Source organism: Crinia signifera, chromosome 6, assembly GCF_055691185.1.
Source record: "Crinia signifera chromosome 6, ASM5569118v1, whole genome shotgun sequence".
In the NCBI taxonomy this organism is placed as follows: domain Eukaryota; kingdom Metazoa; phylum Chordata; class Amphibia; order Anura; family Myobatrachidae; genus Crinia; species Crinia signifera.
The window spans coordinates 144138290-144164748 of NC_139222.1; the positions used below are offsets into that span (position 1 = coordinate 144138290).

A 26459-nucleotide genomic window follows, 5' to 3' on the forward strand; every position below is an offset into this window, starting at 1 on the left:
AGATTCTCAAACTCATTCCTCAGGACCCCAAAAAGTTCATGTTTTCCAGAACAAAGCCACATGCCATATTTTAAATTGTGTCAATAATGAATATACCTGTGCAGCAGGCGGGTGATCTGGGAAATGTGAACTGTTTTAAGTCCTGAGAACAGAGCTTGAGAACCACTGGTATAGGCAATATGTATATTGTTAAGCAATTGCCAAAACAATGTTAATGTACTTTATTTATAGGTTTTTATATAGCGCAGCAGATTCTGTTGCAGTTTAGAATTGTAATGTAATGCAACGTACTGTATAATTGTATGTGATTCTCACCTTGTGTTTTGTTCTGAGCAGAGTTTTGGTCTTCTCCATCTCCTCTTGCGTCTCCCTGACCCTTGCCTGGTGAAGAATTGCTTCCTGGGTTTGCTTGTGCCTCCCCTGTATATTGTGATATAAACAGAAAAGTTTGTGTATAAGTTTGTGTAAATATTCCCGGGCCAGAATTGCTTACACTGCACACAGGTGCAGGGAGCGGTGCTTGGAGATGACATCATCTCCAAGCACTGTGACCACCAAACGATGCACCGGGACCGCCCATCACCACACAGACATCCATTCACCTCCTTCCTGGCTTTGCTGCTGTCTGCACAGTACAGCAGCCAGCAGTGGAGGCTGTGGGTGCCCCCGCCCATACTCCATACTGACCACAGAACGCTGCGGTCGGAAGGTTGGTGTACACGGGAGCCGGCATACCCGTTTAGATTGCCCACCACCCGAGTCTTCCCCGTGTTCCACCCTGGTCAGGACCTGGGTAGGATTCCCGGAAAAATGGACCCAGGTTTATTTTCAGCTACCCCATTTACACCACTGCTGACCTGGGTCAAAGGGGCAAAAACCCGGGGTTCTGCGGTGGTGTAAAAGGGGTATTAGTAAACCATTAGTAAAGTCTCTTCAAATGGCAAATGTCAATCAGACTGATGGAGTCAGCAGTTTTGTAATTAACTAATGTTCAGCCTATAGATTTATCATTACTAATAAATTATTATAAGGGAAGATGAAACTATATAAGTACATCTGATGTTGTCCCCAGAGCTGCCTGTGCTTTTTCCTGTCTCTTTTTTTTCTCCTATGTGTTTCTTCAGCACTCACATTCACTATATTTCTCTCCCTCTTATTCCACCCCTCTCCTATCTAATTCTTTTACCAGCACTTGATTTCAGTACATAGATTATTGTTAGCATTACTATTGTACTTTTTGTTACGTCCTGGCTTTTTCTCCTCTACAGTATTCATTCTTTCTGTATGCAGTCTGTGCATCCCTTGTTGCCTTTCTACTTTGTTATATACGATCTCTCATTTTTTTGTGATTTTGTGATTAATTTGTAGACATGTTTTATGTTTGGAAGTAATATAACACAGGTTAAGAAATATGGGCAAGTAAAAATGTCTATTAACGTGCCAATATGTGTTCTGCAGTGCTTTTATACAAGAAAGGCATAAAGTGATATAATTACACTTTTGTTTTGTGTTTGATGACTATTTCTTGCTTTTCAACAAAGCGATTAAGAAATAATTTGTTTAAAAGGCTACTTACCCTCCTCCGCAATTCTTTTCCTCTTTCGGGTCATGGGTCCCTCTCCTTTTACCTCCTCCCCTTTACATGACACTGCGTCAATGTGCCCACTCTCCCCCTCTTCTGCACACTGAAGAGCTTCCATCAACTCTAAAAAGGATGCATCATCCAGAACACCAGCACCTGCACATGAGACCAGGTCAGATTAGGTTTAAAATTAAAGTATAAATCCAACAGACCAGTTGCTACATACATCTTCCAATTAGGTTATAAAGGTTTGTAATAAAGATTCCAAGATTTTCAAAGCAAAATGTAAGCAAGTCTCTCTCTCTCTCTCTCTCTCTCTCTCTCTCTCTCTCTCTCTCTCTCTATATATATATATATAAAAATATATATAAATATAGGAGATATGCATTCTTACTGTCTTGTTTGTTTGAACAGAATGTTTATTTAGAAACTGCTGAAGGCAAGAGAATAATCACCTGCACCAGTTTATGTTAGAAAATATGTCAGACTACTCCCTTGTGCTTGGAAATTACTCGAGGAGTTGCCACCAAAATACCTTCAAAATAAAGGTTATATCTATCAAGTAGGAAATGTGCTGAGGATTGAACATTATTACACATTTTTTTTCTACCAACAAAACTCAGTCGATAAATCCTCCCAGTCGATAAATCCTGTTAGCCTCATTCTATTTAAAGAACAGTCGGCCAAGACATGGGCCCTTATTTTGATTCGTGCGGTACGGCCCGCGTGCGGCCGTACCGCCGATGTTTTTCTTCTGCACATGCGCAGAGGTCAATCTGCGCATGTGCAGCCCCCTTCGCCGCAGACGGATTTCGTCCGCCGCAAAGGGGGCGTATAGGGGCGTGAGAGGCATCATGCCCTCATTTCCCTATGTGTACGCCCCGCGTTTCATGGGCGTTCCCATGCAAACGCGGGGCGTACGCATGGTAATGAGGCCATGACGCAACTCATGGGGGCGGAAAGCTGACGTCGCCGGATGTCAGCTTTCAGCCCCCATACAAGCTACCACACGGACGATTGTCCGTGTGGTCTCAGCTTGCGGGAGCTGCCGCGGCGTGCGGACCTGCCTTCGATGGTCGACGACCATCGAATGCAGGGGGCAGCTCCCACCATGGTGGAGGCGTAGCCTCCACCATTTTTATGCGGTTCGCCAGCCGTCCGTGTACGGACGGCCGAGGCGAACCGTAGGGTGGGCGGGGATTCGTCTGGTGCGGTCGGAGCCGCATATGCGGCTCGACCGCACCAACCAGAATAAGGGCCATGGTTTTGCAATGTAAGAGATTGCCCCTTTAAAAACCTCAGTGTTAGGCTGGCATTTCACACAGCCATCGAACTTGGAGCCTATTACATTTGGCCACGTATCTGAATTCACTGTGACTGGCAGGGGCTTCCTATTGGAAGTTTTACCTGCCAGTCACCCAAGGCAGTCCCATTGGGAGGTGTTCCCTTCCTCTGGGATACCCCTACAGGCCGCTGCGGTGGCAGCCCATTAAAACAAGTTTTTTCGCATGCACACTACCGAACACGATAGTGCACATGCGTCAGCCCCGTCAAAGTGAATAGACTTTTAAGGACTGCTGCCGAAGCAGCCCATAGAGGCTGGGGGTCAGCTCATGTGCAGTACTGAAGAAGAGGCTCAGAATCGTCAGCAGGGGCAAGCAGGCAGCGGCGGCGGGGAACAGCTGGGAACTGGCGGTGGGGTCCAGCGGCGAAGGCCTCAGAGGGGGGGGGGGGCAGGGCGGCGGCATTGCAGCAGCTTCTCCAGAGTCGTAAGAGCAGAAACTGCCGTCTACTGTCTAGCCAGAGGTGGATCATGGCTCTGAATTTTCGGCTAATCAATGGGACCTCTCTGATAGAGTACTAGGCAGCATGGATCACAGCGGGGATAGGCTGCTGGTTGTGGCAGGTGCCATTGATTTCCTGGAAGTATGACATGCTTAGAGAGTTAACACTTGGGTGGGTGTAATGTCCTAGTAGAGACTCTCCAGTGATGGGTGGCTGCTCTAGAGACATTTGCCCTGATAGTTGTTATGTAGACTACATTTCCGCAATTAACAGACAGGAACAAAGTAGAAGCCAGAAATCAGCAGCAGACTTCCCCAGTTCCTACAGAGTTGGAAGTCGAGCCTCCAAGCCTTCCCTGATGTACTGAAGACCAATTCCCTCTATGTACATACAATATTTTATTTATGAGATTACGGGGGAAATTTACTCAGGGAAATTCATAAAAAATAGGTGTATTCATATCCAGAAATACACCTATTTTTTACAAATTAGAATTTTCGGGATTTACTATCCCGAAAATACAGCAATTCGTATTCGTATTGATGGCACATTCGTATTTGTATTTACTGTATACGACATTGATAGAATGGGACTAGGAATCACCATTCAAAAGAATGGCGATTCCTAATTTACTAAGTGGCCGTATTAAAATCCGACTGCTAATTAGCGGTAAATGGACACTAATTGCCGGCCAAATATGCCAGGAAACTACACTTTATTTTCCTGTTGTATTTTGCAGAATCCTGCACGGATCAGTCAGATCCATGCAGGCTTCAGTTTGTCCCCCCCCCCCCCCCCCACCCCCCACAGCCGTAACCAGTCCCAGGCTCAAAGAGCCGGTCCTGGTTGTAAAAAATCAGGAAACAATTTGCGCTGCGGCTGGATGGGGGTGGAAGGCTTAGGAGACAATTAACTTACCAGTATATTTGGTAGTTATATGTTAGTTGGGCGCCCACTAAGCTATTTGCTTATTTTTACACATCCGCTCGCCACGCTTTGGGCTCGGTGGCTTGCTGCACTCGCCACACTATATAAAATCACCTCCATGCCGACATGGATAGTGGGGGTATGAGTGTACGAACTATAGTGGGCGCTCAACTAACATATAAGTACCATATATTTTTTGATTGCAAGAGGAAATCTGAGTACCCAGAGGAAACCAACCCAAGCACAGGGAGATTATACAAACTCCAAACAGTGAGGGCCATAGCGGGAATTGGACCCATGATCTTAGTGCTGGGAGGCAATAATGCTACCCTTTACACCATCCATAAAATCTATATATATATATATATATATATATATATATATATATATATATATATATATATATATATATATATATCTCAATGGTCAAAACCCTGATATAAAATGTACTATTGAGTATGAGTTGAATACAGTTTTTTTACAATTTGAGAGGTCTCAAACCCCACTGGCAAACCTAAACAATTGTGCAAAATAGATCATGTTAAAAGAAGGTAAATAGGTGATGTAAACATGCAATAAGACATTCCTCAAGCTATATATAGACATCTTAGGACAGAATGAACAGTTCCTAATGAAGCAGCTAAGGTCCTCACAATGCCATAGAAGAGAAAGAAAGCAAACTAGGTCTGTTGTGTAGAAAGGTTCTTCTCCAGTTGTATATAAATAAAAGCCATGGCCAGACCCCCATTCTTTCTCCTTGTCACAAACTAACTGATGTGTCTGGAGCCTGCAGTCTCAATTGGCTGCCACTGGGGCAGTGCTGAGTAAAGCAGGTTGGACACCTTCATAGAGGCTTCATAGGACCTGGCTGTTGGAACGTAACAAATGAGGTGCCTGAGCAATAGAACAGATGTAGCTTCATAATAAACTGCTAGGCAGCATTTAACCCCTTCAGTGGTGGTTTTTTTTTTTGGGAGCGCTCCCCACTGGGCGAGTTTTTTATGGGGAGCGCTCCCTTTAAAAAAACCCCACCACTACCCCCCTGGGTCCGGGCAGCGCCGCTGAACTGTCAATCAGCGGCTGCCCGGACCTGCGCCCCCCGCACCGCATCGCTGTCCCCGGCAGCCGGCTTGTCATAAGCCGGCGCCGGGGACTTCTATTGAACACCCGGAGGGGAGGGTGGAGGAGGAGGGAGGAGGAGGCGACGCCGCAGAGGGGAGGGAGCCGGGCAGCGCTCCAAACAGTGGCAATCCCGAGAATTTTCCAGGCTTGCCAGACTGGGCACTGAGGCACAGCCCGGAAAATTCTCGGGATTGCCACTGAAAAGGTTAAGGATATCTTACCAAGGCTTTGTGTTGGTGGCCTAGTCGTGGTCAGAAAAGAACAATGTTTCAGTGGTTCCTCATGGGGCAAAGGGGAGTTTTGGTTTGCATGTTCACTGTCTGCTTCCTATTATATTATTTTTGAATGCCCATAATTTAGAAATGTCATAAGCATAAGGCTATTTAAAAGTATCTTATTCTAAAAAGCAGTACAAAAAATACACCAGCTAACATCAATACATAACTTCAAAAATGCACCCAAGTCTCAAGACAATGGAAGAAGTGCCACAGAGATATTACACACTTTAACCCCTTCAGTGGTGTTTTTTTTTGGGGGGAGTGCTCCCTTAAAAAAAAACACCACTACCTCCCTGGGTCCGGGCAGCGCTACTGCACTGTCAATCAGCGGCTGCCCGGACCTGCACCCCCCGTGCCGCGTCCCTGTCCCTGGCAGCCGGGTTGTCATAAACCGGCGCCGGACACTTCAATAGGAAACCCAGAGGTGGGGAGGAGGAGGTGGCGCCACAGAGGGGAGGGAGCCGGGCAGCGGCAATCCCGAGAATTTTCCGGGCTTGCCAGACTGGGCACTGAGGCACAGCCCGGAAAATTCTCGGGATTGCCACTGAAGGGATTAAGCACCAACCTTGGGTTAAAAAGGCTATATATGATTTTATGTTTATATAAACATGTACAGTACTTATTATAAGTATTTAACATCAGTATTGTTTTCATATCTGTTTTCATATCTGTTCAGTGGGAGTTAATTTAAATGTTAAGCATTTAATACAATACACAATGCAAACTAGACAGCCAGTAGGGTGCATAAGCTTATACTCCTTTGTAGGAAAGATTTACCTACCAGTTTTAGATATGCTGTTGCGTCCTGCAGAGAAAGAGTGCCCATATCGAAATACACGCTCACGGTCATGTAAGCGGGGACTAGTGCTCATCGCAGATGGCAAATCCACCTCTTAATGACAAAAAAGTTAAAAGCACTGTGAATAGACAGCAGTGATTTGGATTACTTCTTTATTCATTTCTTTATTTCCAAGTTAAAGTATAAGAGAAATTATCAGTCTTAGATCTTCAAAAACAACAGCTGCTCACCTTCCTCTCCATGCACTTTCCCATCATAGTTATTGATCAGTTCCTCAATAAAAGTTTCATCTTCCTCTTTCGCATTATCTCCCATGTAAGGGATGTTACATAAGACAGTCTCATCTTCCACCTGAGATTCAAGGTGCAGAAGGGACATTGATTATGTAAAATAAGCAGTAATTATTACTCCGTCCTTAATCAGAATAATGGGGCAGATTTATGAAGCAGTGATAACGGAGAAGTGATAAATTGCCTGGTTCTTTATCACTGCCAATCAGCTCCCAACTGTTCCTTTTTAAACCCAGCCTGTAACTTAACAGTCAGTCAATGATTTCATCTGCAATCACAAATAAAAGTCAGTGGAGTCTGACTTATTTTCTGCTGCCGGGACGAAGACATTTGACATCAGCCACCCATCCCCGGCGCACTGTGTCATGCACTCATTCTCATGGGGGCACCCATGAAATGCTGGACGTTCCAACCCTGCGCCGTCCGCCACTGGCCCAACCCACTCTGGCTCACTGAAGCTGTTCGCAAAGGGGTCCTGCACATGTGCATAACAGGCAATGCGCAGTCCCCCAACCATTGCGAGGGAAATAGAATCACCCACTAAGTGCTCAGTAGAAAGGTTAAAGAATAATCTCCCTGGTTGGATGACAATTATAAGAAGCTTCACTGTTCAACAACTTACAGGCAACTTACAATTTACAGGTAATGCAAATGCAAATTATTGCAATCCTCTTTTCAGGATTGCAATAATTTAGTTACGACTGAGGCAACATGTGGTGAATCAAAGCAAGACAATCCCTTAAGGCAAAATCAAAACATGGTGGAAACCAGCAGCCTCTTATTATTACTTATTTATCAAATTTTGCACCATTTTTTCCCCCATTTCTCCAGCAGATACAGCAACATGTACTATTTATACAGTTTTAAATATATACAAGGGCAGATACACAATACAGCCTGCAGCCTATATAACAACAGATCTCCAGTCCCTAGTAAACCTGTTTTTTTTTTAGGGAGCGCTCCCCATTGGGCAAGTTTTTCTGGGGAGCGCTCCCTAAAAAAAAAAACACCACTGCAACCCCCCGGGGGAGGGATGCAGGGGCGCGTAGCAGGAGACGGGCAGCCATTGAAGCCGAGTGCGGCTCTGATCTCAGCACTCAGCGGCGCTGCCCGGCACGTGGGAGCGCAGGCAGTGGCACTCCGGGTTTGCCAGTCTGAGCACTGGAGCAAAACCCCGATTCTCGGGAGTGCCACCGAAGGGGTTAAACACACCCAAACAAGATATAATAGGGTTCATCACATGGTTATAATTTATAATGTCATGATATGTACAAGAACGTACCATAAAGTTTTGCTGCAAAGGAGTCCAAGAGTACATGATGGGAACAAGTGCCACAGTGTTCAGGGACCTTGTGTATATAGATTGGACAGCAAAACCAGGAAATATACTTTCTACAGTACACTGGAAAGAGAAATGAGAATAAAACTTACAACACATGCCATGTAGTATTGCAGTCTATGATAAAAACCCATGGAAAATGTGAATTGACACAGAGTACAGAGTTATTTACTGTAAAATAAAATGGCAATAATATTGGGGCAATACATACCTAATTATGAATTTAATATTTAAAATTATATAATATTTTGATTAATTCACATTTCAGTGTTTAATTTGCTAAAAAACGGTTGATTGACGCAAGTCTAACCAGAGGTCTCTAATTTTGTCAAATTCTGTATGATATCCAATTATAAAAACATCATCATTGCTTTTGTCTATATTCATCACAACATATACATATACAGAACAATGGTTTTAAGATACTGTCATTAATTGTCTACAAGCAAAATCTCTAAAAATAAACCCCTCCCCAGGTGTATGTCATTGGTGCAAGTTTACCTTTTTAAGAAATGGGTGTGCATTTGCAGGTTCCATCACCTGAACTGGATGCACTCTTCGTTTCTCCCAGTCTTTATTTAACAGATTAGTTCTTTCTTGCGCTTTTGCCAAATTCTCCACATATAAAGTCTGCACAGTTGAAAAAATAAAATATCCTTAGCAAAAGTTACATCTATTAAGTCATACAATAGAAAATCTTTGAAGGGGAATTGAATTGTTTATTGGGGTCCAGTTAACAATGAGCGCGGAACAATTTAATTTAACAATTTAACAATGTCAAAAATCACAATTAATGGTTTTCCAGATCCAGTGATTTTTTTTTTGGCCAGATAAATGGTTTCTACAATTTGACTTGCCCACACATTACAGATTTATTTCAGTGATCTGCAGATTTTTCCCATCTAAAGATTGCATCTTTATATCTGGAAAGTGCCCATACATCACCTCAATCGATTGTCATTTCAGATGTTACTTCTTTTCATAATATAAATAGAAGACGATGAAACGTGAATGCCCACACATAAACCGCAGATAATACCAGATTATTAAACAGGTTTAAAAATCTGATTCAGCAATCGATTGGCCATCCCGATCAATTTTTTGATCGGGATCGCCAACAGATGGAGCCCACACATTAAAGATTAATTGTGACAATCATCTCCAGATCTGAGGATTGTCACAATAAATTGCTGATGTAAGGGGCCCATAACAGGAAAAATCTGCCGATCACTGAAACAAATCTGTAATGTATTGGCAAGTCAAATAGATTGAAGAAACCATTTATCTGGGGGAGAAAAAAATCACTGGATCTGAGAAGCAATTAATTGTGATTGCTGATGTATGGGGGCCATTACTTCCGGAAACACTCAGACAAGCCCCCGGCAGTATCTACACAGCAAAATGTCTGGTGAGTGACACTCTGCTGTGTAGATACTGACTGGACTATATTAAGGGGCCAGATTCTGTATTGCAGTGATCCAAATTTGGCCCCTGGCGGTGATTTGGCAGGGCGGTGACACAGGTGCTCATTAAGCTGCACTCCCTGTGTCTCCGCAGCATTAACAGTATGCCGTCCACTGTTGTTACCAATACAAATCTATTTATGAGTAGACAATAAGCTGCTATTGGACAATTCTATTTGTGTTTACTAAAACAGTGACTCTGAGATAAATGATCATACAGCTTTTAACCTAAAGATGGAGCCACTCCCATCACGCCGATAGCCACCCGCCAGCCCCTGAATGGGTCGCGGATATCAGAGACACGTGCACACCCCATTCACGGCAATGGAGTGTGAGACACTACCAGATACACGTGGATGGTGCATTGGCAGACGAGAGAATCGCCCTATCTGTATATATATTTGTCATTATACTGTTTTTTTTACTGCTGATGCAGTTACACTTTTATTTCAATAATATTATGTTGATCAATGTATCTTTTTTTCAATCAACTCTTTCTCCTAAAACTTACTAAAAAAATGTGCCTACAAAAATCTAGGACAGCAACATGATATGATTCTGATAGTAACTCATGGCCGGACATCACCTGTTATCATGGCAATTTATACACTATGTAGAAACATGATTGGACACCCCTGTGCAATTGATGTCTAGGTCAACTGTCACTGGGTCAACACCTAAGAATGGTCAACATACCCTAGGTCGACAGCGACAGGTCAACACAAGCTTAAGGTAGACATGGACATTGTCCACATAGATCAGGTCAACATGAGTGTTTCACTTTTTTGGTGTCCATGCCGACATGGACACCGTAGAAGTGTTAGGCCTTGATTGCTGCGCTCGCCCACTACTATCCAATTGGGCATACAGTTAGAATATAATCAATGGAAGAAAACCACTTTTTTTTAAAAGTGGAATACCTTATGCTTGTGTCTACTGTCTGTCAATGTCGACCTAGGGTATATCGACCTAGTCACTGTCAACCATTAGTGGTTAACCTAGTGACTGTCATCCTAGGCATTGTCTAGGTATAAAAGGGGCACTGATTAGATCAGTGGTTTTTAGATCATTTATAGTGGGAATCCCCCAGACATTACAATTATTACAGGACCCCAGGAAGGATGTGGTCAGCAGACCGCACATACACAGTAGCAATGCATAGGCACAAAACAAGTGAAGTCATGTGTCAGAGAGGCAGTGGATAATGGCAGAGGGAAGCAGTGGCTGTTTACTAAATTAGTTGTCCCCTGCTGCCCCCTCCACAGACACTTACCATAAAGTCTGTGGTTCCCTCCTTCCTTTTCATGCTCCCCTGCTGCTACTTCCCTAAACCACCCCTACTGGTGTCGGGGGAACATGATCCCATTCCGAGATGGTGCGGGACCCACTTTGGAGTTTGGGCTCAAAGTTTGAGAACCGTTGTATTAGAGCAGGGGTGTCAAACACAAGGCCCGCGGGCCAAATCCGGCCCGCCAGACCTCTTCATGTGGCCCCCGCAGCCGCCGCCAGCCTTCACCTTTTATTATCGATTTTTTTTTTTAAACAAGAAAGCCGCCTCTTCAGCGCATGCGCGGCAGCCTACAAGCCAGAGAACGTCTGCCCTCTAGCACAGTGCCGCCGGTCGTCAACCCCTCCTCCGCTCCCACCTGCTGTATAGGAGCCAGAGAGAGGAAAGAGCAGGTCTGTCGTGGTGAATGGTGCTGGTGTGCTGTGCGCTCCAGGTCACTTACTGCTGAGTGTGCACTGCACAGTGACCGGGAGCACGCTGCCCCCCCACTCCTGGATAGATAGTGCGAGGAGCGCTACTCACAGGAGGGAGGGGGAAATGCGCCTGTGTGAGAGCGCAGCTGTGTCCTTGGTGGTGGAGCAGCTCAGACTGGAGTGGACGCATCAGAGCGGGTAAGTGTCAAACTCTCTGCCTATGTGTGTGTGTGTGTGCACTGGCACATTGCAGCCCATCATTAATTGCTGTGTCCCATGATAATAAGCAGGACATATGCCCTAAGACTGAGTGCTGCCCCCTGTGCAGGCAGCATGTGCCCTAATGCACTGCAGTTCACAGCAATAGCAGGAGGGAAATGCTACTGCTGAGTATACAATAATTGAATGCAGTGACAATAATTTATGATAATAAAGAGTGGACACATAGTCCTACAGATACAACTGGCCCTTTGAGGGTGACCAAACTGCTGATGCGGCCCCCCATGAATTTGACACCCCTGTATTAGAGGATTTGTTAATGAAATGGCTTGCCGGAAAGAGCTAACTTCGAAGCAAAATTATTAAGCATGGTGAAGTGAGAAACTGGTCGGTGATAACCAGGGCTATTTTTCAGCAGGCTCCAGCAGGAACTGAGGCCCTTATTCTAGTTACCAATACCAACTGCCTCGCTGCCATCTCTACCTGGATGTCTGAGCGATTTCTGAAGCTGAATATGGACAAAACCGTACTTATTATCTTTCCCCCACCCAGAGCTATGCCCCCTACTAATATCTCTATCACTGTTAACAACACCATCATCTCCCCTGTTCCCCAACTCCGCTGCCTGGGTGTCACTCTTGACTCCTTCCTCTCCTTTGCACCCCACATCCAAGCCCTGGCCCATTCTTGCCGGTTCCAGTTATGCAACATTGCTCGCATCAGGCCCTTTCTCTCACAGAGTGCAACTAAGCTGATCATCCACTCATTGGTCATCTCACGGCTTGACTACTGTAATGCTCTTCTCACCGGCCTCGCTCAATCCCAACTAGCTTCTCTCCAATCTGTCCTCAACGCTGCAGCCAGGCTTATCTTCCTCTCCCGCCGCTCTAATTCTGCTACTCCCCTTTAACAAAATCTGCACTGGCTTCCATTCCCCTACAGAATCCTCTTCAAACACCTCACACTCGCATACAGGGCCATCTCTAATTCCATTGCTCCATATATCTCTAACCTCATCTCCATTCATACACCCCCCCGCCCTCTACGGTCAGCTGACGACTGTCGTCTCTCCTCCACCCTGATCACTGCTTCCCATGCTAGAGTACAGGACTTTGCCCGTGCTGCACCCCTTCAGTGGAACGCACTCCCTCGCTCCATTAGACTCTCCCCGACCTTGCAAAGCTTCAAACGGGCACTGAAAACTCACCTATTCATCAAAGCGTACCCTTCCACTGCATAAACCAGCTGGTTCTCCGACCCCTTGCCTGTTTACATCCTGCTATCTAACCACCACCCCCTCGCTTGCACCTCTTGTAATCGGTCTGTCTCCCCTTCCTACTAGATTGTAAGCTCCTCCGAGTAGGGCCCTCCTTCCTCCTGTTGTCAAAGCCCACTTCTCTTCACATTTCACTCACAGCTCTCCTTTACTCCAACACTCAGTGACCATCTTCGTCTGCATACTCATCTCCATCATTGACCTCAAGTTGTATGTTGATTGGGTCCTCACTACTTACATTTAAGCTGTAATGTGTATTGAACTGTGGTGCTCTTTATTTGTACTGTATTTTTGTTATTTATTCAATGTTATGCCAAGTTTTGTCTCCCTGTATTGTTCCTTTGTACGGCGCTGCGAAACACTTGTGGCGCCTTATAAATAAAATTATAATAATAATAATAATAGTTCACTCTTTCAGACAAAATATTTCGGTACTTATGAGTTATCTGGGCGCCCGATTTTTTGATTGTATGCCTTAAGTTAAGGCATACAATCAGATGCGATGCGATATCGCATCGCATCGCATGCGACCATCGGATGCGATGACCCGATTTTTCCATAGGAATCAATGTTAAAATGGACAGAGTCCATTTTAACATGGAATTCAATGGGAAAAAGGGGTCCTTTTCATACCCCTACTATCCAAGTGGGCATGGAGTTGGATATAAACCTGTGGCGAGCGTAGCGAGCCACCGAGCCCGAAGCGTGGCGAGCGAAGCGAGCCCCGCGAGGGGACGGTATTCTATGTCCCCTCGCGGGGCTCGCTACGCTCGCCACGCTTCGGGCTCGGTGGCTCGCTACGCTCGCCACAGGTTTATATCCAACTCCATGCCCACTTGGATAGTAGGGGTATGAAAAGGACCCCTTTTTCCCATTGAATTCCATGTTAAAATGGACTCTGTCCATTTTAACATTGATTCCTATGGAAAAATCGGGTCATCGCATCGCATCGCATCCGATGGTCGCATGCGATGCGATGCGATGTGCCCGATCCGACCCGATTTAGAAATCGGGCGCCCGGATAACTCATAAGTACCAATATTTCTTAGATGGACAAAACCATGTGCACTGCAGGTGAGGCAGGTGTAAAACCCCACCCAAATCTAATTATCTCTGCACAAGTAACACCTGCCTCACCTGCAGTGCACATGGTTTTGTCCATCTAAGAAATATTTTGTCAGAAAGAGTGAACTAGAATAAGGGCCTCAGGGGTAGATTTATTAACAGGTGAAGTGGGGTATATGCGCTATCCCCGTGCGCTAAAGCAGGGGATAGCCCATCCCCTGATCTATCAAACCCGCTGTGTGGGTACTTTAACGGCAGCGGTTCGGGGGCGGGGACTTAGAGCATGTACTAGTTTTAGTACAGTGTGCATTAGCCATACCTAATTTACGAATCTTCTTTATGCGCCCTTCGTGCATCTCTGGGGTGCTGTCCTTATCGCCAGAATTTCCTGGCGCTGCGGGTCTCCTCTATGAAGTTTCGCGACACTTGCTGGTCTCCAACATCTTCAAATTCAAACTGCGTGTGCGCCGGGTACACAACATCCCCGGCGAACATTACCCGGCACATGCGCAGTTTGAACTTGTAGACGCCGGAGACCAGCAAGCGGAAAACTGCGCATGCGCCGGGTACACAACGCGAGACCAAGGTATCCGGCGCATGCGCAGAAGACGCCGCCGGACGCCTAGAGCATTCGTTATGGGAGGAAGCGTTTCCCCGGCAGGAGGGGATAACGCACTCTCATAACGTGCAGGCAGCTATTAATACATTCAGGCGAAAATCAGGTTCACTTCACCACGATATAGTGGTGAAGCGAACCTGTGCCCATAATGAACGCCATGCCACCAATGATAAATCTACCCCTCAGTTCCTGCTGGAGCGTACTGAAAAATAGCCCTGGTGATAACGCTCTAAGCCAATCAGCTCCTACCTGTCATATTTCAAACCTAGCTTGTAACTTGACAGTTAGGATTGGATGGTGTGTTATCAAGGGCCACTTTCCCAGGATTAATAAATCTGCCCCAGCGTTTGAAAAGAAAATAACAGTAGACTGCTCAATTAGATGTACGACAGTGAGATGAATTAGTTTGGAAGGTTACCCAGGGATTTGAGAGTCATTGACCATTGGCCATTGCACATGAGTTCCAAATGGTCACCAATGTGTTGGCTTCGACAAGGAAACTTCGTAGTGATGCCCATGCACTTGGATGTAATGGGTTTGCAGTTTATAATAATCCTCTAGTCACAAAGAAGAATGTGCGTACGATTGTGTAAACAGCAAATAAAATACATAGTGGAACAGTGGTGGCAAGTGTTCTAAAAAGACAAATCACAATTTACACTTTTCAGATCAGATGAGGTGTTTGGTTGCACCATTAAAAATATGTGGAGGATAGGGGGAGCATAGTTTCCCATCCCTGTGATGTGTAAAGTACAGCTGTTGCTTGAATATCTAGTATAAGGCAATTGCCTTTTTTTCAAAGTTCTGTTTGTCTACAGATTTAGGTGGAAGAATAAAATAGTGTGTCTGAAACATGGCAAGCACAGCGAGCCATGCGAAGGGACGTGGTGCTACATTTCAGTGTCCATGTCGACTGTGTCAACATTCGGGACAAAAAAAAAAAACGCTCATGGGAACGCCCATGAAATGCTGACGATTCCCATGGGGAAATCACTCAGCCTGCCACCACACACCCCTTGCATGCAATCATAGGTGCGCGCACCTGGCGAACACCTTGTTCGCCGTTGCCTTACACACCATGCGCCCCCAGTGTATTTGGCTGGGGATGACAAGATGTAGTTAGTCAACTAATCTCCAATAGCTTACTACATCTTGATTAACTCAACATCGTAGATAAAAAGTTATTGGGGATCCGCTCCAGATATTCGAGAAACAATGTCAAATTTTAGAATTGATATAGTCTTGGAGTCATAACTGGCTATTGTTCTGATTTTCTATTTTACATCACCTTTCACTGATTGGCCAAAGGCCCTATTGTGTATATATGTGATGGTCAGTGGTGCACCCCCGAGTTGTGGGAAGTTATATTAGCAAGAAAAAAGAGAAAAGAAACTCGGGTGGGGCGCACTCTAGATCCCCAAGGCGCTTAGATTATATTATAGTTGAAATTTTGTTATATTTTGTATGTACAAAAACAGTGTTTACCTGAAGTGCTGAATCTATACCTTGTTACCCTGTGAATATCTAATTATTAATTTTTAATGGCACCTACAGGGTTAAACTATTGGTATTGTTGAACATCATATCTCATTAATGCCGATATACCATTCGTATTATTAATATTTCACTCAATTGAATCAGTGTCAAGGATCTATTCATCCGTCAAATTATACCATAAATGAAATAAAGGGTACTTGTTTCCTAGCACGGCCACAATCGTGTGGATCGTGTACCTTTAAGTTAAGGTACACGATCCACACGATGGACCCGATTTCCTTTGAAATCAGGTCCATTTTGCCGGCAAAGGTACAATATCGGGGGCATCGCGTCGGTCGGGACCATTAACATTGGTCCCGACGCGACCGACGCAATGCCCCCGATTTTTCCATAGGCTTCAATGTTAAAATATTTTTTAACATTGAAATCGTGAGGATTTTGCCGGCAAAGGTACAATATCGGGGGCATCGCGTCGGTCGGGACCATTAACATTGGTCCCGACGCGACCGACGCGATGCCCCCGATTTTTCCATAGGCTTCAATGTTAAAATATTTTTTAACATTGAAATCGTGAGGATCGCGTCGGTCTTGTGCCATTATAATGGCACAAGATGAGATGGACTTGATTAAGTCCATCTCACCTTTAAAAAAATGTGAAATGGGCCAATATGACCCATTTCACATTATAGATGTCCCCGTCGTCACCCCACGATAGACGCCAACCCGAAGCGTGGCGAGCGCAGCGAGCCCACGAGGGGCGGCGGTGCGCGTCCTCCGACCTTTTCATTCCCCTACTATCCACGTCGGCGTGGAGTTGAGAATAGAATAGTGTGGCGAGCGCAGCGAGCCACCGAGCCCGAAGCGTGGCGAGCGCAGCGAGCCCCGCGAGGGGACGCGTATAACTTCACAGGTATACGCGTCCGCTCGCCACGCTTCGGGCTCGGTGGCTCGCCACACTATTCTATTCTCAACTCCACGCCGACGTGGATAGTAGGGGAATGAAAAGGTCGGAGGACGCGCACCGCCGCCGCTCGCCACGCTTCGGGTTGGCGTCTATCGTGGGGTGGGGTTTACGTCGTTAAATTTGGGGGTCTACGGAATATTTTACATTGAATCCAATGTAAAATCGGGTCCCTGGGACCCGATTTACATTTCATTCAATCAAAAAATCGGGTCGGTCGCGTCGATCGCATCGCATGCGACCAAATCGCATGCGATGCGATCGACGCGATTTTTCCGACACGAACACCCCGATGTAAATCGATGTGGCCGTGCTAGGAAACAAGTACAAAATAAAGTATGTACATTAATTTGTGAGAGCATTCCTCTCCAATCTTTACATTTAGTTTAATACTAATTTATCATCGAATAATGCATGCATTAAAGCACCAGTGCTCATATAATAGGAATTTGTCCTTAATAATTTTAGGTTATGAGCACACAGTCTACAAATAGGCAATAAGAGGAATGCTCACACAAATTAATGGACATACTTTATTTTATTTATAGCAGACCTGGCCAAAAGGTAGATCCCGATCTACCAGTAGATCTAGGGGCATCCGTTGGTAGATCCTGGCTAAATTAACAAAATACACTTGAACTCTGCAGCTGCTATATATCAGTCTGATCCCACAGTCACAGATTGTAATGCTGGGCTTACTGCTCTTTACCAGCACATAGGCTCCTCACAGCGCCAAGTACATCCTGAGCAACTCCTGGATGTAGTGTGTGGCATGTGGTTGTCTGATATGGGTGGTACAGAGGCTGCTGGGTGATGCTGGAGTAAAGCCATCTCTTGCTCCATTAATATGCTACACGAGTATGTGGTTCCGTGCTTGTGACCTGGTTATATAGGTCCTATAACAACGACAATTTCTCTTCCACAGAAGGTATAGTATAATGTACGATCTGGCAAGTTGTCTTTATTAAACTCCCCCATCATTTATTTATGTGTTTCAATAAAACAATCGCTTGTATTCTTGTGCACTGTATATAGTACAGTACAAGTTTACTGCATTGAAATGATTTTGCAAGTGCTTGCAGACCTAAGACACCTCTGTGGTGTCTTAGTTCTGCGAGCGAGCAGCTGACATCCTCACCTGCGCTACAGATGCATATTAGCATGGGAACGCCCATGAAATGCTGGGCATTCCCATGGGCGCCACTGCCCCCAGCCAACACTGGTAGGTGTGAACGGGATGGCTAACAAGCAGTTTACCACACCCGCTCGCACCAATCGGCAGTATATGTGCATAATGTATATGTGCATGCGCAGTCGGTCACCATCGTTCCCCTGTGCGAACATGTAGGGAAGCATGGCAGTTACAATAACGGCATATGTGTGTAAGAGCGCTCAGCAAAACAAAACCTGTTGCGGGAATCATAAGAAGCATAGTGCCAGTGAGCCTGGTACAGAGGTGGATGCTATGTATGTATGTATGTATGTATGCATGCATACATAGTTGCTGATTCTTATGTATTCATATCTGCAAAAATATGTCACCATCTCTACTGGCAGCGATGCCATGTGCAACTGTAACCGCCATCGTACAGTTAGATTTACGCTTCCGCACTAAGGATTTTTCAGGACTTTAATGCATGCGGAATAGCAAAACAAAATTTCTCAACTGAGCAAATATCAGTATATGGGCCACCTCTGAATGAGGCCCATTGACAATGTTAGCTATCCGCTAAATACGTGAACTAATAGTAGATCCTAGGACGCAAACGTCTGGCCACCTCTGATTTATTGTATAATTTGACCAATGATTAGATAGATCCTTGACACTGACTCAATTGAGTGAAATATTAATACTACCGATGGTATATCAGCATTAAGGAGATATGATGGTCAACAATACCAATAGTTTAACTCAACATCGCCCAGTCCATGCAGCCTGAATCCCCTGCATACACAGCTTCACTTCTGAATTTAAGGGGACTGATGAGATACGTCATTATTTTATGTACAGAATGGAACTTCCTTCCAAGACTTGAGGATTTTCTAAAACGCATATGGCGTTTCAGTCACATTCACACTGTCTACCAGCAACCCAGCTAGCCACTACCAGGCTCCTTCTTGTACAGTACATCAGTAAGTTTTCCAGCAAAACCAGCCGAGTTTGATGCCTTGAGTATCCTACTCACTGTGGTGAGTACAAGTTTTGTGCTCTCAGTCTATGCAGCTTCCTTCCATTCTTCCTCTGACAATATCAATAAGTGTATAATAAAAAGCTGAAAGTTCAATTTCCATGTATAGAATTCAAAGATGGTAAAATGTTCTGTGCAGCTTGTTGTAAAACAAAGATAAAGAATTAATTTAAAAGTGCCTGTAAGAATTTCAGAGACATGTAAATGAAGGTTGAAATGGAGCACGTGGTCAATATTTGAATAGATCTTTATACACGCTGCTGTATATACGCTGCTGAAAAAACAACAACACTCAAATCCTGATGGAACGGAGGAGAGACCAGTAAGAACAGTTTTCTGGATGGACAAGGAACATGTTGCAGGACCATGTAGTCCCTAAAAGAGCTGCATGTAGCGTCTTTTTCCATTATTGCTTTTGTAGTTACTACAGTGACATGCCACAGTGGTTATTAAGGGGCAGATTTATTAAGCTTGGAGAAGAGATAAACTGGAGATAAAGCGGAGAAAAGGTAAAAGGAGATAAAGCACCAGCCAATCAACTCCCAACTGTCTTTTTCAAACACAGCTGATTGGCTGTGCTTTATCTCCTTTTACCTTTTCTCCGCTTTATCTCCAGTTTATCTCTTCTCCAAGCTTAATAAATCTGCCCCTAATTGTTTATATCTTTCACACTCAATTCCGTACAATTTGCACAAAGGCTCTTATTCTGGTTGACTCGCATGGGCGCACATACGCACTGGGGATCAATGTTTTGCGTATGCGCAGCAGCATTTCTGCGCATGTGTATATGCTGGATGTGTGTAAACTCATCAAAAAATCACTTTGGTGGGTGCACGCTCCCTGCCTTTCCAGCACTGCCGACACGTTTCGAGCATCTGAGTGCTCTTCTTCCTGGGCGCAGGAAGAGCACTCAGATGCTCGAAACGCGTCGAAGGGACTGGTATCCCACAACTTGACCCAGGACTCAGTCCCAGTGCATGGGTATTTGGAGCCACAAGCAGGGTGCACACTCCTGGCTGCATCCTAACTTTTCCTTCCTTGCTGGCTCCAAATAACCTTAGAGGTAAGAAGAATTGGAATTGGTATTCGTTTCCTAGCACGGCGCCCATGATTTTAAGCTTGTTACATCTTTTTGATCGCATCGCATGCGACCAGAACGCATGCGATGCGATCAAAACGATGATTTCATTGTACAATTACCCTGATGGGTGATTAGTATGTTATATGCACCCCCATCGTTAACACCACTATTTACGCCAACCCGAAGTGTGGCGAGCACAGCGGGACGTGTCCTCCGACCTTTTCATACCCCCACTGGAGTTGATTCTATATAGTGTGGCGAGCGCAGCGAGCCTGAAGTGTGGCGAGCCCCGCGAGGGGATGTGGATAACTTCACATGTATTCCGCGTCCGCTCGCCACGCTTTGGGCTCGCCAAACTATATAAAATCAACTCCACGCCGACATGTATAGTGAGGGTATGAAAAGGTCGGAGGACGCATACCGCCGCCCCTCGTGGGCTCGCCACACTTCGGGTTGGCGTTAATAGTGGCGGTGGTGTTAACGATGGGGGTGCATATAACGTACTTATCACCCATCAGGGTGATTGTACAATGAATTCATCGTTTTGATCGGATCACATCGCATGACATTTTAATGGCATGCAATGCGATTTTAAAATTGTACAGTGTGGCTCTTAGGACCCGAAAATCTGGTCCCATCGCATACCACTAATTAAGGCATGCAACTGTATGCGATGGGCGCCGTGCTAGGAAACAAGTACCGGTGAATTTTTATCACATGATTTTAAATGTTTTTTTATACCTTCCCAATGTTTTCTATGTATAAATAAATCTTGTTTAATTCTAAATCTCTTCGCGCCCATATTCATTGTCACACCAACTCCTTCCACATTCCACTAACTGTTAAGGTCCGAGGGTGACCTTAGTGACAATTTATAGGCAGCTGGGATAGGAGCGCAGGACCGAATCCCTCCAAAAACCACTATTAAAATAACCAAAACAGATTAGGTGGTTGAGCTTATATGAAGCAGTTTGTGCACTGGTTGAAGCATTAGAACACACCTCAGAGAAATACACGGATGTAAAAGCTGCCAAAGGGCTACTTGTAAAAAGTACCCAGTTTTCTTGATCTTCCTTTCATCATCTTGAATTTATTTGGAGCCTATAAAATAACTTATTGAGGGGTAATTCAATGCCCTGGTGGCGAGTTATAGGCACATAGAGGTGTTAAAGCATTTCTGCAGCAACTTTTGGGAAACCTCTAGTTGTCACTAACAACAACTAACATTCTGATAGAGTGTAAACAGGAGTTCCCAAGCTTTGGAATGTAAATCAATATTGCGGAGGCAATACCTATCAGCTCAGCTATTGCAGAACGCAGTCTTTTGTGTATGAAATGAATAAGTTCTTCTCACCATAGGGTGGCCGAACGTAAATGAAAAGATTTCATGCTGACATTATTCATGGGGCCACAATTACCAAGTTCACAATCTACACTAGACAAATTGCTGACCAAAATTTCATGTGAAACAACCGTCGACATGGTCACTGCTTACAGGAGGTACCGTTTAGGTTTTATTTTAGCATTAGCCCATTTTACTGTAACACACTGTACATGAAATGCTTTTAGACATGCCAGGTAAAAGAGAAAATCCAACAAAACGTATAAAGTGATTGGCTGGGTTGCTGCTAGGCAGTGGTGTGAATGGACCTGAAAAAAAATGAGAGACAGGTTATTGATTTGTTACTGTACATTGTTTTATAAACTTCAAGACTTGGAACAAATAAGTGGCTCTTCAGTACAAACTTTTTTTAAAGTGTTTTAAATGTATAACTATAAACTAAGTCTATGTGGCAGTAATGTTGGTTATTTGCATCTGGCCATTATGGAAAAATGTAATGGCACACTTACAAGATGGGTTCAGTATGATTTCCAGATAGACAAAATACAATTAGAATGCCAAACAACATTGGCCGAACGCCACTTTCAAAGTGCCGACATGCTAATATTATACCGACATGAATGCAGAGTATGTTTGTACAGTGATAAAAGTGCGCTAAGTAGTCACTGTGTAGCAAAGTGTTTACACCTTGTGCCTGGGTTCTATGTCTTGTGCTTTTTAAAGAGGCACTTTATTGGAAGTGCATTTTTTTGTATTAAAATTATTTTTTTTTTTTTAATTGACCTGCATCATTTGGTCTCTCCCCTTAATATTTTATGTCAGGGGAGAACTTATTATATGCCTGAATTTGCTTGTGCGGAACAAATCTTATGAAAAACCATCTGATACAATAAATTGCTGGTATCTTTTTTTCACTGTACAAAAATGTTCTGCAATCTGTAGCATTATTGGTGTTATGCTATATGTACTGTGCAATCTGACGCTTGGGAGTTAAATAGCGCACCTACCTGACTATATATCTGTCTATTATACCGACATGGTCAAAATGTCAACATGCTTTTTTTTGGTTTACTTATTTTTATGGCTGTCTATGTCGACATGGACACTGTTTAAGTTTACCGCCAACCATCGAATGATTTCTGAAGCGCTCGCTTAGCTAAATCACTCCCTGGTGCCTTAGATTATCGTTGCCATGCTCTATGAACAGGGTGGGGCAAAGGACATCCGGTTACATCAACTGCCCACCCATGGAAGGCCGGTAGCAACCCCCATTCGCATGGGGATGTCCAGAGGTTTCCTGGGCGCACCCAGCGTTTTTGCGAGTACGGCCAGGAAACGCAGGGCATTAGTATGCTTTAAAGTCCTTTTTTTTTTTTTTTTTTAAGTTAAAACAGAGTTGCTCACGTCAACATTGTTGACACACGGCAGCTGGTCATTAGGCCTGATGGGGGAGAGATAGTATGGATTTTATGTGTGGAGTCTTGTCCCTCGTTGCAGAAGACAATAGGGGCTCCTTCAACAAAGTGTTTAAGCTGGGTACTGACTAGGGATGGCCATCGACCATCGATGATTCAAAAAGATCGATAGTTTATGACCAATTTAGAATAGTTTTGCCATCAATGGAGGTGAACCAGATGGTCTGAGGTCATTGATGTCAAAGCATAACCCAATATTATTTTTATTTTTTTTTCTTAGCCAAGAGGCCAGGGCACAGAGCATAGATCCGCCTTCAACAGCCAAAAGGCCCCGTCTCCAAGTTTTGATTGGCCACAGGGCAGTCAGTCAAATAAAAGAGATGACCATCGATAGTACACACTAGATGACAAGAAAATGATGCAATGTTGCTCACAATTTCCCTTGAACTCCTGGACAAATGATACATACACCCAAAGTGATTTTATAAAAGATACCGTCAGTGTTCACATCCAAAATATAGCTGTAATTTACGATATCCTCAGATTGAGCTGCACGGTCAGATGACGAGGACATTGCTAAGAACCCATGGAACCGCGTTGCATCGCTAGGAATATAATGCACACAGGCTGAATGATTTTAAAAATTTGGTCATTATCAACAATATTGTTTCAAATGTCAGTGATGTGTGAAAGGGTGCAAGTGGTGCGACAGTGAGGAGCGACAGGCGTACACGGTGCGACAGTGATGAGCGACAGGCGTAAGCCGAGCGACAGTGGTGTGTGACAGGCGTAAGCCGAGCGACAGTGGTGTGTGACAGGCGTAAGCCGAGCGACAGTGGTGTGTGACAGGCGTAAGCCGAGCGACAGTGGTGTGTGACAGGCGTAAGCCGAGCGACAGTGGTGTGTGACAGGCGTAAGCCAAGCGACAGTGGTGTGTGACAGGCGTAAGCCAAGCGACAGTGGTGTGTGACAGGCGTAAGCCGAGCGACAGTGGTGTGTGACAGGCCTAAGCAGAGTGACAGTGGTGTGTGACAGGCCTAAGCAGAGTGACAGCGGTGTGTCACACGAGTAAGCGGTGCAACTGTGATGTGTGACAGGAGTTAGAGGTGCAATAGTGATGTGTGACCTTTAAACTGTTACTATATTTCAGGTATATTTGCTCATATTAGGCAAAATCCGGATTGTATTCAATACCTGCTTCCTTAATTCTTCCCTGAGAGAGCAATGTGACAGCTACTCACCCCAGAAGCCTGGTTGGCCTGTAGCCTCTTCAGCTGCTGCAGGCGCATGTATTCCAGGCGCACCACCTTCTTCCAATACAGAACAGTCTTGTTGAACTGCGGGTTAGGGGGCTCCATTGTGCAGAATGTCCCTGCGTGTTGTCTGTCTGTGTGTGCTGCAGACTCCCGTCACTCCGTGATGCAGTTGCAGCCGAAAGACGCGCTGCATTGACGTTTCCTAAAGTAACGTCGGCGCACCGCGACTTATCAGCTGCGTCACTGAGCGCGTCACCCTGCCGAGCAGCGTCAGACAGGGGGCAAAGCGCGTCCCTCACACACCAGCTTGCTTGTTTATAAAAAGGGCGTCCGGCAGGGCACGGGGGATCGACATCGACGCCGCCGGTGAACACAAAGTGGAGTGAGCGGACTATTTTGTTATATAAAGTTGGGGAGGGGGGGTTGAATTACATAAAGTAAAAACGAAAAAGCATAAATTTGGTCAAATTCCGAAAGGCAACTATTTTTTTTTTTTTTTTAATAGTGGCATTAAAGGAATTTAAATCCTGTATTATTATCTGAATATACCCACCTCTTTCTGTTTTTCACATTAATCCTGCTCATGACCTATGTGTGCATACTTTAAAAAATCCAAAACCTATAAACAGAAAAGTACTTTTGACAGTAATGCTTAATACACAAGTACCTTTTTTTTTGGGACTATGTAAAAACCGGACCCGGACTACACTCCGGACCGCCGGACAGGACATCAAAATCTGCAGTCCGGAGCTTGTAGGGTCCGGTCCGGGGGGTGTCTTTTCCGGGGGGGTCCCTGTGATAGCTATCACCAGGGACATGGGGAAGGGGTGATTACAGCCTCCCCATGTGGTCCGGACCGTCCGGTTTTTGCTACATACCCGGACCATACAGGGAGGCTTTATTCTACCCCCTCCTCCTCTACCTGGTGACAGGCAGCCCCCCCGGACAGGACACCCCCCGGACCGGAGGCTACAGTTTGCAGAGTTTGATGTCCGGTCCGGTAACCGCCAGATCCCCTGCGCTGGCGGACGCCGGCGGAGAGGCAATAATGCGGGCGCCGGCGGAGAGGCGCTCCATCTGCCTGAGACGCACAAGAGCGTGGCGAGCGGACGCGTTACGCGTCCTCCCAACCTGTTCATACCCCCACTATCCACGTCGGCGTGGAGTTGATTTTCAAAAGTGTGGCGATCGCCACGCTTCGGGCTGACGTGGATAGTGGGGGTGTTTCAGGAACACATTCACACCTGTCATGTCAGGCAGGTGAAAAATTGTCAATGGTTCCCACACAATTAGGGATGGCCATCGATGGCAAAAGTGCAACTGCCCATCGATAGTGTATAATTATTCTATGGATGACCATCAATGTTTTTGCATATCGATGGTCATCCATTTTCTCTGATTGAGTGGCCTTTGGGCCAATCAAAATGTGGGGGCGGGGCTTTGTGTGTGTCAGGGGCGGAGCTATGCTCAGTGTCCAGGGACTGTAGGGAAAAAACAATTACGAAACTATTCGTTTAAGCTTTACATCGATGGTGGGAAACCATCTGGTTCTCCCCCATCGATGGCAAAACTATTTGACAACGGCCATAAACCATCGATGATTTCTAATCATCGATGGTCGATGGCCATCCCTACACACAATGTAATAATCGCTGACTGACTACGCTAACTGCGTAAGCTCCGGTTAGCCGTGAACGTACACACAGTCGCAGACACAAGCTGACCACAGGAACACTATGCTGATACTGACAGGGACACTACGCTGACTACGTAACTGCAGCCGTGAAAGTACACACCTAAAATGAAAACACACACACACATACACCTCTTCAGGATGTGGTCAAAATCCCGGTGGTTGGAATCCCGACGGTCGAAATACCGATGCCGGAATCCCGACTGCCGCAATGCCGGCACTTTGTCCGTCTATGGGTGTCCATGACACCCATAGAGGGAGAATAAAATAGTGTGCCGAGCGTAGCTGCGTGTTGAGCCCAGCGAGCCCTCAAGGGGGGGCGATCCCGAATGTACCGGTTTTCTTCCCCTTGCGGTCAGTCTCACTCACACTGGTGCGCATACGTACTTTGTTCTCCTGGCTCCCGGGCTCTGCTCGGTGTCAGACTGGTGCACCGGCGCCCCCCTCTCCCCTTCACCCCCTCTCCCGTTCCCAAGAGTGCATTGTGGGCCGGTCACATGCGTCATGACGTCACGCACTGGCACCACGCACCCTGCGCAGTCAGGGGAAAGGCAGTTCCC

The 26459-nt window shown here is 45.4% G+C and overlaps 1 protein-coding gene across 1 annotated transcript in view; it reads right to left on the bottom strand.

Annotated features, from left to right (window-relative positions):
- EZH1 (enhancer of zeste 1 polycomb repressive complex 2 subunit) overlaps positions 1-24488 on the bottom strand; it is a 66220-nt gene extending 41732 nt beyond the window's left edge. Inside the window, exons 1-7 of the mRNA XM_083147514.1 lie at positions 24192-24488; positions 8624-8752; positions 8066-8185; positions 6724-6844; positions 6476-6586; positions 1577-1738; positions 316-420 (exon numbers count right to left, since the gene is read on the bottom strand). Of these exons, the coding sequence (XP_083003640.1) occupies positions 316-420; positions 1577-1738; positions 6476-6586; positions 6724-6844; positions 8066-8185; positions 8624-8752; positions 24192-24308 (865 nt within the window). The 5' untranslated portion in view covers positions 24309-24488. The remainder of the gene's footprint in view (positions 1-315; positions 421-1576; positions 1739-6475; positions 6587-6723; positions 6845-8065; positions 8186-8623; positions 8753-24191) is intronic.
- Positions 24489-26459: the final 1971 nt, after the last annotated feature.